At 29.3% G+C, this 16,084-nt stretch overlaps 1 protein-coding gene across 2 annotated transcripts; it reads right to left on the bottom strand.

The window, feature by feature from the left end:
- Positions 1 to 4,887: 4,887 nt before the first annotated feature.
- On the bottom strand, positions 4,888 to 7,659 carry LOC118040887 (probable auxin efflux carrier component 1d). 2 transcript variants are annotated; one of them, XM_035047956.2, is made up of 6 exons: positions 7,407 to 7,659; positions 6,766 to 7,073; positions 6,435 to 6,657; positions 6,177 to 6,262; positions 5,801 to 6,035; positions 4,889 to 5,554 (listed from the first exon to the last, which is right to left on the bottom strand). In XM_035047956.2, exons 1-6 carry the CDS (start codon positions 7,535 to 7,537, stop codon positions 5,488 to 5,490), a joined length of 1,050 nt encoding a protein of 349 aa, XP_034903847.1. In that variant the 5' UTR covers positions 7,538 to 7,659; the 3' UTR covers positions 4,889 to 5,487. The 2 variants fall into 2 exon arrangements, with proteins under 2 accessions (XP_034903838.1, XP_034903847.1); XM_035047947.2 differs by having other exon boundaries at positions 4,888 to 5,554; positions 6,766 to 7,659.
- Between the last annotated feature and the right edge of the window lie 8,425 nt (positions 7,660 to 16,084).

Raw genomic sequence — 16,084 nt, 5'->3', positions numbered from 1 at the left:
AAAAACATTTGTAATTTTACAACGCATGGTGTGTATTAATTTTTTTTAAAGCGTGACTTGGAACATAGATAAGATCGATGAAAAAATGTTGATATATAGACAAACCAAGAAAAAGGTAAGTGTCAAAAAATACATGATTAAAAAAGTCATATAGAAGGCTAATAAACAAACAAACAAAAGCTTAACCACTAATGATATAAATGATGATCGATAAAAATGAAAAAAAAAAAAAAACCATCAACTTAAAAAAAAAAAGAAAAAAAAAACCAAGAAATCCTAGATGAATTATCTAAACCTGAAAAAAAGATCTCAAACTCGCAACTAATTAAATTATAGACCTGGATTGAATCTAGAAGCTCAATTTCTAACCAACTTAATATTGAGTAGCCAAAATAAATCCAACAAAGAATAACAATTAAAAAAATCTAAGAAAACCCATATTATTTTTAAAATCAGTGAAAAATTCTAGAGAAAAAAAAAAATAATTTTTTTTTTTATATCTCAAATAAAACAAATATCAATCAAAAGAATGAGAACTAAATTTAAAATAAAAAATAAAATATAGGAGATTAAATAGAAAAAGAATTCTAACCTTATAAGTTGTATAACAAAAATCATTTCAAATATTGAAGGAAGGGAATGGAAAAAAAAATATAAAATTTAAAGAATTAGAAAAAAAAAAACCCAACAAAAAACGATAAACAAAAAGGTTGAGTCATTTTTAAGGAAAAAAAAAATCTATAGAAAGCAAGCTAAAAAAAGAAGCTCAGTTTTCAATTGAATAAATACTGAAGGATGAAAAGGGAAAAAAATAGCTTAGAAAAAAAAGAGAAAAAAAATCAAGCAAACCCGAACAAATATCTTAAACCTGGTTAAATATTAAAAACTCACAACTCATGAAACCTTGGATGTAGGTCCAATCAAAAGTTTATTATGAATCAATTTTAAAATATTAATTTTAAAAACATGTCAAAGTAAGAAAATTGGCAATCAAAAGAATAGATATTAAACTTGATAAGAAAAAAAAAACCAAAAAAGGGTGAAATCATAAAAGAAAATCAATTTTAAAAATTATTTTCAACAAAAAATAACAATAAAAATAAAGTGGACCAAATTTGAAAGATGCAAGAATTTAAGAGGGATAAAATTGAACGCATACCAATTTTATAAATTATTTAAGATAAAAAAATTATAATAAAAAATAAATCAAATCTTAAGAATCAACAAATTAAAAGATTGTTCTTGAATTTTTAAGATATTAGGCAAAAATCTAAGTAAAAAGAGAGAAAAGAACGGAGAAAAAAGAAATAGCAACGGGCATCCAAACCGCCAATAATCTTGAATACACGTTAAGATCAGGGTGCCGATAGCTTTCAAATACCACTCTGAAAGGCAGCAGTTGATAATCAAATGACCCAATACACGTGATCTAAATAGTACGAGGACTGTCTAGGCTGATGTTTGCCAGCAAGTTTTCATTTTTTAATCATATTCAATAAATATAATTCACAACAATGCCCTTAAATATCATTGAAATTTATAAATAAAAACAATGTAAAAAAAAAACCTCTCTAGATAAGAGTTATTTTGGTTTTATTTTCAAAAGCATCAAAGTAATCATGTTATTCTAAAATTAAAAAAATAAAAGTATCCTTAAATAATAAACATTAAATTATTTTATTACAGAATTAAATAAATAATTTAACTGAAAAAGACGATTAGGAAAAACTGGGTTAAAGAAAGAGGAATGTGGCAGTTGAGGGGAATACTAGTACCAGACGCATCACATGGGACTGCTGCTACTGCATCGACAGGCATAAACATTAAATTAAAATGAAAGGCGAGGACAAGCCAATGGTTCGTGGAAGCATGGCCGACAGGCATACCAAGTACAACGACAGGAGCACATTAATTTTCAGCTCGGTGATATGTCGTTCTAGGTTCTCTAACAGTTCTTCTCTTTTGTTTCTGTATTGACATCAAATTTGCATTTTCTGTAGTATATTCACATTATTGCAGAAAATGAGACTTTTAAAGTATTTTTTTTATCGAAATACTTTAAAATAATATATATTTTTTATTTTTTTAAAATTAATTTTTAAAATCAACGCATTAAAACGATTCAAAACATTAAAAAAATTAATTTTAACAAAAAAAAATTGAATTTAAATAGTAATTATGTTGTTATATTAGAGAGAAATCACAAGTTCTTCACTGTTTGTAAGTCAGAGAGAGAGAGAGAGAGTTGAAACAGAAAGAGAAAAAAGATTTTTTTTGTTTAGTGTCTTTGATGGTTATATTATAAATGAAGGTATTGTTATCATTTCATTAGTCCCTCATATTTGATTTAGTTTAGAATATGGTCATTGAAGCCTTTATTATTTTAAACCAATATAATTTTATTTTATTTTTCCAAGCTTAGCATTAACCAAGCACCAAAAGTTTTTCTTAATATTACAAAATCCCCATGTCTAGATAGCCAAAACAAACCATTAATTCCAATCCTAAAAAAATACAACATGGAAGGATCAAATTCAAAAAAAAAAAAGTCTAGCAACTAAAAAAAAGACCTAGACTTTTTCCTTGCTTATGTAATCCAGTCCTTGATGGTAGCAAATTAAAAGGGCTAAAAATTTCTCTTAGCTTCAAAGTCAATCCCCAAATCTCTAATTATTTTAAATAAATACAATTGAATTTTGTTTTTTCAAACCAATCATTAACTGAGTAACAAAACATTTTCTTGATATCTCAAGATCTTCACATATAGGCAAACAAAAAAAAATCATGAAGCCCAATCTTAAATCAACACAATATTACAGGATCCAAAATCAAAATAAAATTGAGTGACCAAAGTAAAATAAATCAAAGAAAAAAAAAGAGATAAATCACTTTGTAATACTATTATAATTCACAGTGATTTCTCTATGCGGTTACAATAAATCATGAGTTGATTTAGTTTTTTTTTAATTAATAGTTAATTTTAATTATAGAAAACACTAAAACATATGGGTAAATTATTATAAGAATTTGTATTGTGGAGCCTCTCACATTTCATTATAGGCTTGCTATTAAAAAATCTCATTTTTTTTTTTAACTTTGGTCCTCAAAATATTTTTGGGCAATTGCATCTTTATGAGGGATAAATTAAAGGATAATTGATTCACATTTGTTGACCAATGACAAGATTAAAAGAAAGAGAACCAATGTGGAAAAAAAAAAGGAGCATTGAAAATAGGTACTGGGCTCAAAGTTCTTATAACAAGTTCAATTTAGTCCTCAAACTTTCAACTTATATCCATTTCGTTCCTCAATTTTTTTTGCAATTTAATTTTGGTACAAAAGTTATTTTTATTATTTTTTTTAGTTTTTAATTTGAGAGAGAAGAGAGAAATTAATGAATTTCAATGATAAGAAAGAAACTTGTCATTCATGACATTTATAACCACCAAAATGGTTGTTCTTGGTGCCATGGGCTCCATTCGATAATAAAGGTTTGATGGTGATTGTTTAGAACTTTAGTGTTGCCTAAAAACATATCCAAGTTAAGGAAGAGAAATCTAACCCTGTTTGATTTCAAGTTTTAAATCTTTTTCAAGCCTTTTGGGTTGATGAATTAGTTTATAAATCTTGTAATGGTGTTGTTCAAGTGTTTTTAATTCGAAATGACTTAAAAATAGTGTTTTGTTTTTATATATATATAAAAAAAAACCTAATTTTTAATTTATTTCAATCCAAAAACACCTCAACATCACCTTTAGTGCCTTGATTTTTTTTTTTTTTGTCACCATAGTGGTTAAAAATATTCAAGCTGGTAGGCAACATGTTGATTGCCTCAACATGCAAAATGTTGTTTGCCTATCTTTTCTCTCTCTCTCTAAAAAATAGGGTCGTTTGCTCTTTTTTAAAAGAAAAAAAAAACTTGAGCCCAAGTGCACGACATGCTTGGTTTTTTCTTTTAAAGGTCCACATGTATGAGTTTTTTTTTTGTTATTTTATATTTCGGTTAATTCTAAATTATAACTCAGTTGAGTCCATGGTCTAAATTACAAGTTAAAAGGCTAAGCCACAACATCTGGGTTTTATTATTTTTTCATTTTCTTTTGTTTAATGTATTTTTTGTCTCTCAATTTAAAAAATACAATTATAATTTTGTTATTAATTTTATATTTTTATTTAACTTTTAAAAATATATAATGTCATCATTTGTTATTAAAAATCTACTTTTGTTATCTTAGTCCCACATGGTTGTCCTGTTTTTCTCTTTTTTTTAAAAAAAAAAATATTTGATACAAAAAAAAATTAATATCTTTTATTGTCATATAATTAAAAAAAAAATTGGGATAAAAAATGATTGCAAGAGTGTTGTTAAAATCTATCCTTATTTATAACATTGCATACTAATCTTTATATATATTATAGTTTTTCATAATATAAATACACTTACTCTAGCTAAAAACCTAAACACATAATTAAACAAACAATCAAATCAGCTCAAAAGCTAAATCACTAGCCTTAATGGAGCACCTCATCAACCTACATTAGATGAGTTAATTTAAACTTAAAACTCTTTTAAAAGTTTATTTAGAAGTGTGATTATAGTTGTTTTTTAAGGTATTTTTCATGTTAAAATACATTAAAATGATGTTTTTTTATTTTTTTAAAATTATTTTTAAGATTAGTGCATTAAAAAAATTTAAAATATATAAAAAAAATTATTTTTTTACAAAAATAAAAATAAAATTAAAATTAAAATTGGGAACGGGATGCGTTCTCACAGTGGTTCGAATTGCTTGTTAACCTTAATTAACAAGCCAAGTTCCAAACTGTATTTATTATTTTAATTCATTTTTCTTAAATTAATTCTAATTTTAAGGGACATGTGGCGTCACATGGTTAAACTAGCCTTTATTTCCCAAGTAATACGTGGGTTGCCCCGTCTCCTCACGTGAAATTCTTATCCTTATTTTGACCTTGCCGCCTCTCATTGTCACCATTATTTATTGACAACATGTTGTCAACAAATATTTTCCCTTGAACTCATGCTTTACATCTTTTGGAATTTGTGTTGTTCTTCGTTTTTGATGATAGCAGGAATATTAATTAGTCCTTGAATCGCAAAATAACTATAAAAGTACCCTTTCTTATTCGATAAAATTCTCCATCTTCATTCCTGGGAGATTTGAACATGAAATTTTAAGTTCAAATCAATGTTCTCTCCATGAACTACACACATCCTCGCTAATTTACTACAAGAAACAAAAACTGTCTCTGAATGATCTGTAACTCGCAGTAAAATGGGGTTATAAATATTAGCAAACTTAATTCACTGATGTGGCTGAGACTTTGCAGTGAAGCTTCGTCCTAATTCATGCGGATGAACATGATTGAAGAAAAACCAGAGTGCAGATCATGCTTGAATCAAAACGCTGTCGCTGTATTACGATGGCAGGATGCGTGGATTCAAACCACAATCTTCACGCCCTTGTATCAGAGGCCAAGAAAAATGTAGTAAAGTATTGTGATGGGCAGAGACACTATCATCCCAAATATCACCCTGCAAAATAAAATCACTCAGAACATACCAATGACGAGCTGTGAAGGAATAAGAAAGAAATGGCGATTAAGTTATTTTAGATCCCTGAGGTCTTAGCACTGTTAAACTCTGGTCCCTGGATTTCTTGACCAGAATCTCCAGAAGAACAGCCTCCGACGCATTGAAATGCACTGAAACCTCGGGACTAGAGTTTAACTGATCTAACCCCATGGGCCTGAAACAAATTATCGTAGAGTTCAAACTTACGCAGTGCTTAATACATCTGGATGTAGACCGTATTCTCTAGCAAACACAAAAGGGACGATTCCCTGTGGCAAGGCGGCTTGCACGATGGATAGTTTCAACATGGTCCCTCTCAGGCCTACTCCAATGGAAGCTACTGCCATTACTGCTGGACCAGCTAAAAACCTTGCAAGCATCCCGTAAACAGCCATTCTGTTTCCACAGGCTATGATTCTTGGTTGCAGGGCCATGAACAGTCCTTAATTACAGTTGAGAAATTTCAATCAGCTTTGAATGTGATCGTAATTAACCATACATGTGCGAATGATTCTTGATGTTGAATATGAGGAAACAAAAAACGAACCCACAGAAATAGATGAAAGGACTGCTCTAGTCTTACCAAGGCTAAACATCGCCATTCCAAGACCTGCCTTTGACAAGATTGTTACCGAATTGTCCACTATTTGGGGCTTCATTATTCCATATCTAGCCAAACAAGTACAATAAATTAAGGAGGGAGGGAAGTAGCAAGATCATAAAAAAAGTGGAAAAAGTAATTGAGCTTTGGTACTTTTGTTTTGATAAGTCAAATACTTGAGCTTTAAATCTGGATTAATTTACTTCAAGAAATGATGTGTTAACTGCTAGTTCAGAATACCTGCAAGAGACCAACGCCCAGCTTAGTCCTATTAAGCTTGCATAGGAGTTGGGATTCCTCACCAGCTTAAGCCACACTGTCTTCAGAATTCGCAAGAGCATAGCTGACGATAAGGAAGATACTGCAGCAGTGTTCTTCTCCACACCCTCCGTTTTTTCAGATTCTAGTCCCCTTTTTATGCTTTCTTCTTTTCGAAGAACTTGCACTGACTGCTCACAGAAACCTAAATCATCCACAGTAGAGTACTTAAATTAGCGAAAGAAAGAAAACTAAAAGGGGATGAATCGAAACAAACATGTATATATGCTTGTTTCTCTAGCTATAATCTTGCCTTGAGAAGTGCAACATACGCATCGCCAAATGAATAAATGGACCTCTTTATCATCTCCATCCACTGCAGCTGCTACCATTGATCTAAACTGCTGGGGATCCGGTGCAACCTTGGTGTTGACATTTTCAGTAATCTCTTGGCTTGTAGGGGTTGAAACAATAACATTAACAACTTCATCTGCATTACCTCCACAGCTTCCAAGTGCTTCCCCAGCACCCTTGAAACTTCCCTTGCTCCTCTCACTGTTACTAAAACTGCTGCTGCTGCTACTCCCCTTGAAGCTCTTTAAGATTTTTAGTCTTGCTTCTCTGTATTCAAACAAAAACAACAATAAAGTGTACCAGATGATGCACTGTAGCACCACAACTTGGATCATAAGGCCTTCCTTATCATCCCCGTACATGGATTTTAGCAGTGGGATCCCCATCACAAGGGTGTTGGGGAGAGTGGATAGAGAGAAAAGAGTGATGGCCCATTCCAGGCTTCCTCTTCTTGAGAAATTAGCCCAGCAAAGCAAGACCACCAAGATCAAGACTTTGGAAACCCCATCAGCGGCCATGAAGAGAAGGTCCATTTTGTACGGATTTATCCTTGAAATAAACTCCATGGATAGGAGTGGAACTGCAAAGTAAGCAACAAACCTGTTGATGCCGGAACATTGTTCAGGAGTGAATATATTCCACCATTTCACAGAGGCATAAGCCAAGAACATGGTGACATATAGAGGAACTACAGCACATAGAACCCCGTACAGATCATCTATACTAATCATTGTTTTCTTCCTTGAACTTTTGTTATAGTTCTAGTGACTATAGATATGCAAAGAACCAAGAGATTCAACGAAATTTAAATGCTGTATTTCATATCATGTGAGTTTGATTAGCAACTAGCTAGGACAAGGAATCAATTATTGAGCATAGATATGCGTGAGGTACACGTCTATACTTAAAAGATCTCAAGTTGAAATTCTACGTGGAACGGAGTAACAGTTTATAAATTGAGGTTAAAAATTCATTGAAATAAATAAATAAAATTTATTGATATAGAATTTTGGTTGTGTATAAATACCCCAAATAATCCTTCTCTATGGTAATTGTTTTACACTTTTTTTTCAAACACCAATCAACTACTTAAAGTGCTATGTTTGTGTGTATACATGTATGTATAAAACATGGTATGATTGGTTGCATTATTGCATATTTTTGTGTGAAAAAATTTAGAAATTAAAATAATTGTTTTTTATGTTATTTTTAAGATATCATATTACCACAACTGATCATCACAATTCCACGACAATCACTACGTCACCAATATCACCTCATTTGCTATCATTGCAACACACATCATCTTAATATAATACCACCACCAATATCATGTATAGTTATTATAATCACCATTTTCATTTTACTTTTTTTTTTTATTACCGCAACCTTCTTTCATTTTATTTTTTTTGTACTAGGAAATAAAGTTTCATATGCATCCTTCAATACAAGTAGTTAATATGAGATAGTTTTTTAAAAAATAACCTATTGTGTGTAAGGGCTAATGGAACCACAAAATTGATGTGAGAAATAAGAGCAAAAGGAGAACCTATTTGTTTCTGCGTTTCAAAAAACACTTTTGAAAAAAAAATTTAAAAATTATTTTTTTATTTAGTTCAAATTAATATGTTTTTAGTGTTTTCAAATTATTTTAATATACTGATATCAAAATGATTTTTTTTAAAAATAAAAAAAATCACTGGCATGCATTTTAACATAAAAAGTTATTTGAAAGGCAACTGCAACCACATTATCAAAGAAGCTCTAAACCAATAACAAGAGGAGCAATTAGGAACTCACCAACATTTAAGGGAGATGAATAATTAAAGAAGGCGAAGAACCAGATGTCAGAATGGAAGAGGAATAAGGTGCTAATACACAAAAGCTTGTAGATGTTGGACAATAAAAGATGAAGAAGAACCCGATGGTAGAATATAGTAGAGGATTAGCATAGCAAGTTTGTCATCAGTAGAGTCAATAGCAGATGTGATGTCTTGACTAGGACCTATATAGAATAGGGTTTGAAAAAAATAGAGAGAAGAAGCTTTGATACCAAGTTAAGATATAGAAAGTGTTTCGGTCTCTAGTAGTTCACCTCCTACTTAGGTCCCACATCAGCATCAAATGGTTCTTCGCTCACAATAGTATAAGACATCCCATCTTGTCGTCTCTTTTTCTTCTTGTTTGGCTTCATTTCTTGATCATGAGCCTTTCACCTTTAATGAAGCAAACTGATGTGTTGCTTGGCATCATGCGATGCAAGATGAAATTAATGCTCTTTATTCTAATGGTATATGGTCTCTAGTTCCTTCCCATCCCTCTATGAATGTTGTTGGTATTTATTAGCTATACAAAATAAAACAGCGTGTTGATGGTTGTGTTGAACGCTATAAAGTACGTTTGGTTGCCAGAGGTTTCATTTAGTAAAAGGTTATTGATTATTCAGAAACATTTAGTCTTATGGTTAAACCAGTTACGGTTTGGTCCTTATTATTATTATTTTTTTCTCATGGTTAGAGGATCAAAAATCAACTTGATGTTTATAAAGCCTTCTTGAATGTGATACTTCAAGAAGAGATTTATATGGAACAACCTCTTGGATTTACTTAACCTACTATAGTCTTTCATATGTGTCGTCTATATATGTCTTTATATGGTTTAAAACAAGCTCCCCAAACATGGTATAATCACTTGAGTGATTATCTGTTATCAATTGGCTTATACTTCAAGAAGAGATTTATATGGAACAACCTCTTGGATTTACTTAACCTACTCTATTCTTTCATATGTGTCGTCTATATATGTCCTTATATGGTTTAAAACAAGCTCCCCGGACATAGTATAATCATTTAAGTGATTATCTGTTATCTATTGGTTTTTGTGTTTCTAAGATTAATACGTCATTATTTATCCTGCATATAGCTAGTGATATTGTCAATTTACTTGTGTATATTGACAACATTTTTCTTACAGGAAGTAACTCAACTTTACTTGCTAAATTTATTTTGTTACTGGGCTCAGAGTTCAAGGTTCGGAACGTCGACTCCATCCATTATTTCTTGGGAAATGAGGTTAAATATATATCTATGAGACTTATGCTCACTTAATGCCAATATGCTTTTGATTTTCTTCACAGAGCAAGTATGTCTTCTTGTGCTCCCACTGCAACTTGCTAGGCTACTATCAAGTGTATTTCTGCACTATGCACAGGCTACAGTTTCTTTTGGTCTACACATTTTTCATAGTAACTCTTTATCTTTTTGTGGTTTCATTGATGCTGATTGGGTTGACGGTGTTGATAATTGAAAATCTACGAGTGAGTATCTTATGTTTCTTGGTTCTGCCCCTATCTCGTGGAAATCAGGGAAACAACAGACTGTTGTTCGTTCCTCTATCGAAGTTGAGTACAAGGCTTTAGTTGATGGTACTATTGAAATTTAATGGACTTGTTCTCTACTTTCAAAGCTCCTTCCTTTTATTTCTTTGACTACGTTATGGTGTGATAACTTGGGTGCTACTTATCTATCAGTCAATCATGTTTTTCATGCTCATACTAAGTATGTCGAGGTTGACTATCACCTTGTTTGTGATAAAGTTGCCAAGCAAGAGATTCAAGTTTGCTTAATCTCTTTTAAGGATCAACTTGCTGATTTTCTACCAGACCTCTCTCCTCCCACCCTTTCTTATTTTTTGTCCAAGCTGCATGAAAGCTTTATGAGGAAACTTCACTTTTAGCTTGAGGAAGCGTATTATAGAAAATACAATGTTGAATCTTAGGACACAAATATAAAAATATATGTTACCTTGTATAGCTTATAGTTTTGATCATGTGTGGTTACACTATTAATATTATATACAACCCTAATTATATAAATAGAAAGGATAACTAATATGACTGTTAAGCATCCTAATTAAAAACTTCCTATATCTTAACTTTTTAGTTAATAATATTAAGGTTAGACAACTTAGTATTAGTATTTGGTTAAATTTTAAATTAAATATCCAAGTATTATTCTTAACAAAGCTTTTAATTTTTTTTAAAAAGGTTCTTTATAATACAAATTAATAATTGTAGAATATATCAAATTAGCAAAATCGAGTGTTCAGTTTTTTTAATATATCAATATTTCAATGTCTTGGAATTCTTTTATCTAAGTTAGTTATCATTAATTATGTATATATTATTTTAAAACCTAAACTCTTATCATAAAAATATATCAGAATTTAACCGACTAGTATTGCTAAAAATAGCTAGTCCAGGGTGGAACTACAATTTGACAAGTGGCATGTCAATATAAATAGTATCCGTACAAGTTTGAAACTTTAAGTTAAAACAAAACAGCCATGAGGAAAATGGATTATTTTTAGAGGTTCAAATGGACACCTCTTATAAAAAATTCTATAAATGCAAGGACCAAGTTAAAATACTTCAAAACTTTAGAGATGCCATCACCCCTTACCCCTCAAATAGTAAAATAACTAGTTTTTTTACCGAATTGGATAAACAAAAAAAGAAATTAGAAAGATATTTAAGCCATAAAAAATTTTTTGGTACTGTATACTCAACTCGTTGGATAAACTTCAAAAATTTTAGATTTATTCTTTATCTAACTTGAATTTCAAATTAATTTGTATCAGAATTACCTTAATATAAATTAATCGACTTGACATGTTTAAATATTACCCAAGATAATTGGTAAAATACATATTTCACTTTAAAAAAATAATTCAAGATGATTTTTTTAATATTAAGATTATTAAATTAAACTAGATTTTATAACTTAATCAACTAAACTTACGACTTGGATTATAGACTTCATGGTTTTTATAACTTTGTTTTTTTTTAATTATTTTTTATTTAATGATATAATAATAAAATTAAATACCCATAAAATTAGAATTTCAATGAAATATCAAGATATTTACTTGAAAAAATAAAAAACAAACAAAGACTATTATGAATACCAAAATCAACCAATATTTGGTTAAACATGTAGTCTGGTAGTGAACTAATTGTACTTGTAAAAAGATTATGGGTTCGAGAATGTTAAAAGATGGACCGTTATATATATATATATATATAAGGTCTGAATATTCTTTAAATTTTATAATGATAGTAAACTCAATTTATATATATTATAATATAATGCGATTCTCATATTTTATAATTATTAATACTAATTTCTTGACTGTTTGAACGTTGACTGTCAGGTTATACAAGTCTATATCAGCAAAATTAAGTTATCAAGTCGTAGCAGGTGTTTCTCTTTTGTCTTTTTTGGGTCATTATTATTACTATTATTTATATATATATATATATTGACGAGAAAAAGAAACTTGAAAACGTACGACGCATTTTTCATACTTTTGATTTTGATTATGGTTTTTAAATCCAGTCCTGCTCGGTGTGTCAAATCAAGACTTAGTTAATTTGAAGCTAGAATCAAGTCTGATTAAAAAAAAAAAAATTGGTGTGTTCAGATTAAAAATTCAATTATAATATGTTGAATTTTTTTTTTTCACTAAAACTATAATTTTTATTATTTTTTTTAAAAAATTAATCCGAATAACCCGGTCAAAACTCGAAACGCGGGTTTTAAATCTGACCGGCCACTATGCGAGAGTCTAAAAACTATGCTTTTATACACATACACAAAAATATTGACAAATAGTCTATCATTCTATCATTTTAAGCTTAAGGTCTCTTTAATATTTGATATAATATAATTTTAATTAAAATAACTAAACACCTATAAATATATGAAATATTTAGGTTAACTTTATTTGCATACACCTAACCACCCTTATATATATATATATATATATATATATATATAGTTAGAGTTTTACCCATATATCAGCCCGCAGTTAATTATATACCTACGTCTTCAAGCATTATATAATTACCTTTGAAAAGACTTTAATTAACTAAATCTTGACGAATATTTTGGTAGATTTTTAATCTAGAGATAAAAGAGTTGTGTAATACGAACCAAATATTTCTTGTTAAAGAATAATATGTAATACCCTGCTTACCTCTTCTACTTTTTTTTTAATTAAAAAATTATCTTAACTTAAAAATTTAAATTATTAACTAAGATTTAAAATATAATTTATATTATTATTTAAAACATTTCTTAAATAAATTTTTTTTGTACTTGAAGCTTATACTATTTTACACTAGTTTGTTTTTAAAAATGCGTTCGGGATTGTAATAACAGGTAGTAGTTTAAAATAATTTTTACTTAAAAATACATCAAAATAATTTGAAAACATAAAAAAAATCATTTTAAACCAAAAAAAAATATAAATTTTAAGAGAACACGGTTTGCACTATATTCTCAAATACTCTTTTAAATTTTATTAAATAAAATAAAAACAATAAAATTCAATCTCATAATTATTTAATTAACAAAGCTTCAACATCACGTAAAAAAAATTATTTTAACCTATAAACTTAACTAAAATATAATTTGTATTATTTTCAAGAATTTAAAATGTTAACAATATGTATGAGAAATGAAACCTTCCACGAACGTACGTATTATCCTCAGCAACGGTCAAAACACGCATGTCTCTATAAGACAAAACAAGATTTCATCATACAATTAGACAAAAAGTAACATAAGAGAGAAAGGCGAGACTACTGCTCTTCCTTTTGTCACAGAAATTAATTTTACGTGCACGCCATGAAAAGGGAAATAAAACAGGTTGAATTAATGATGTCTGCTACTGTTTAATTATTATGCGAGGAAGTGACAAGTGATGTTATTATTTTCCTGGACACCAAACAATGCTTCTTCGTTGGAAAACTATATTTATTTAGGTGGGAAAAGGGACAAAAATCGAGAAATAGAAGTGGTGAGATTGCCATAATTGCCATGGATGGATGGGAACCGGACCTCTCATGCATGAAGGGTTGGTGTTGAGCAGATGCATGTGGTATATCTCCGACGAGTCAGTTGCATGGAACACACGGGCCCCCAGTCAACACGATGCTGCATGCCTGCCTCCTCCTCCTCCTCCTCCTCCTCCTCCTCTCTCTCTCTCTCTCTCTCTCTCTCTCTCTCTCTCTCTCTCTCTGATGCTACGTCCATTTATTATCAGAGTTTATAAGGTGGACCCTTCGTTTAAGAAATTTAGCCATTGATGACAGAGAGAGAGGTATGCATCCAAGAATCTTTCCCTACCACATTGATTCCGTTTGCCCTATGTACAGCCATGTCATTTCTAGGGTTGGTGATGGAGGGTCATCCTCCACCTCCGTATTAATTCACATGAGATTTCTTCTTTCTTTTTTCTCTTTTAAGAACTTGTTTTTGTTAATGAATATATATTTTTAGTTCAAATTAAAAGTATATAGTCATTTTTTTAATTAAGATTTTGTTGTAGATTATTCTCAATTTAACATAGAATATTAATAAGTTTAAAATAAGTTATTGATGAATGAGAAATTGATCTTGAAATTTTTTTTAATTAATGTAATTTTACAAATTTAAAACCTCAATATTATATTAAAAATTTACAAAAACAATTTGTTGTTTATATAGTAAAAAATCTAAAAACAAAATAGAATATTTGGGCTCGTATGGCACTGGGGAGAGACCCTAGACTTAGTATTTATTTATTTAAATCATCTTATTTAATTATTTAAAAAAAATTGTTAGAAAAATATTTTATATTAAAAACATTGGAAGTTATTTTATTGGAGGTAGTTTTCAAGCTTTAGCTGGAAGCGAACTTCTATTAAAAGGTTCATATACTTTTTATGATTCATTTTCATTAAATAAAACACATAATCTATTTCTAGTAAAATTTTAAATATGATTTTTTTTTTGTATAAAGAAATTTGGGTGGAGAACCGTTGGATAGATATATATATATATATATATATATATATATATATATATATATATATACATTGATACCGGAATTGAATATATTTTTTTACTCGTTTTTGCCTTTAATCGGGTAAATTATATGGATATAAACTTTAATTTGATTTTTTTTTTTCACACGTGTAATTATATCTCCCTTCATGCCCTTATTTTTAATAAATTAGAATTAATTAAAGATTCTATTAGTGAAACTACGACATGACCTAATCATCTCTATATAATTACAACCCCTCGTCGGCTCATGGCCTGTTGGGTAGCGGATTGCGTGGGTACCCAAATCTAAATGGGTTGATGGCGGTGGGCGGTGGATAGCCATCGAATCCATTTAAATATAAAGCGCCAATGTTTACTTTCGTTCCTGGAAAGTTAGCACAATCATTATAGTCCTCCCTTGTTATTATGGTAAATGTCAAATATCATTTTAATTAAATATATAAACTTAATCAAACATTTAAAAAATAATAATAAAAACCAGCTTGAATCAACTCAAATTAATATGACAAAAAGGATCTAAAAAAAATAGCAATTAAAAGAATGAGGATCAAAATTAAAATAAAAAATAAATAAGATAACAATTACAATTTTTTTAATGAAGGGTGAAATTAAAAAGAAAAATCAATTTAACAAAGGAACTAAAAAAAAAAATAAAGACCATATTGAAAAATATATATATATATATATATATACAAATTGGGATTGAATGATAAAATTAAAAACATATCAAAAATTTATAAAAAAATCAAGAACAAAACTTAAAAATCAAAAACTTAAAAATTAAAATTGAAATCTCAATAAATAAGATAACAACTTTAAAATATAAAATGGCTAACGTGAATTATAAGGAATAAAAAGAAAAGGATGAAAAAAAAAAAAGTGCCGCTATGATAAACCACTTCATCATCAATATCACGTGTCATTACAATAAAAATAATAAAAAAAAAACACTGTAAAAAAAAAATGCCAACAACATGGTGAAAAGTAATTATTGATAGTCAAGAAATGCTCCATGCCCCACTAAAAGGTTATAGATGCCTCCTCCATGCTTGTGCTTGTGTTTGTATACACCAATTATTTTTTTATTTTTAAAATATATTTTATGTTTATTAAATTATTTCTTATTTAATTTGGTTATAACTAAAAAAAAAAAACTAACTTGAGAATTCGAAAGAGCCCCAGTACATCAATTTTAAAAATCTCTTTTATAGATAATTTAGTTTTTTTTATCATGCTCTATATAAAAGGGCTGAGTTATCCATAATGACTAAAATTTGTGAAAAAACAATATTGCTATGCCATCTCAGTAAACAATAATCGCTCTCATAGTAAACGATGTTTTCCGAGGCAAATTAGCTTTTGTTAATAGCCATTTAAAAAAAAAAA

This window comes from Populus alba, chromosome 14 (assembly GCF_005239225.2).
Source record: "Populus alba chromosome 14, ASM523922v2, whole genome shotgun sequence".
Classification (NCBI taxonomy): domain Eukaryota; kingdom Viridiplantae; phylum Streptophyta; class Magnoliopsida; order Malpighiales; family Salicaceae; genus Populus; species Populus alba.
The sequence above is the reverse complement of the archived record's forward strand: the minus strand, read 5'-3'. Positions and strand labels throughout refer to the sequence as shown.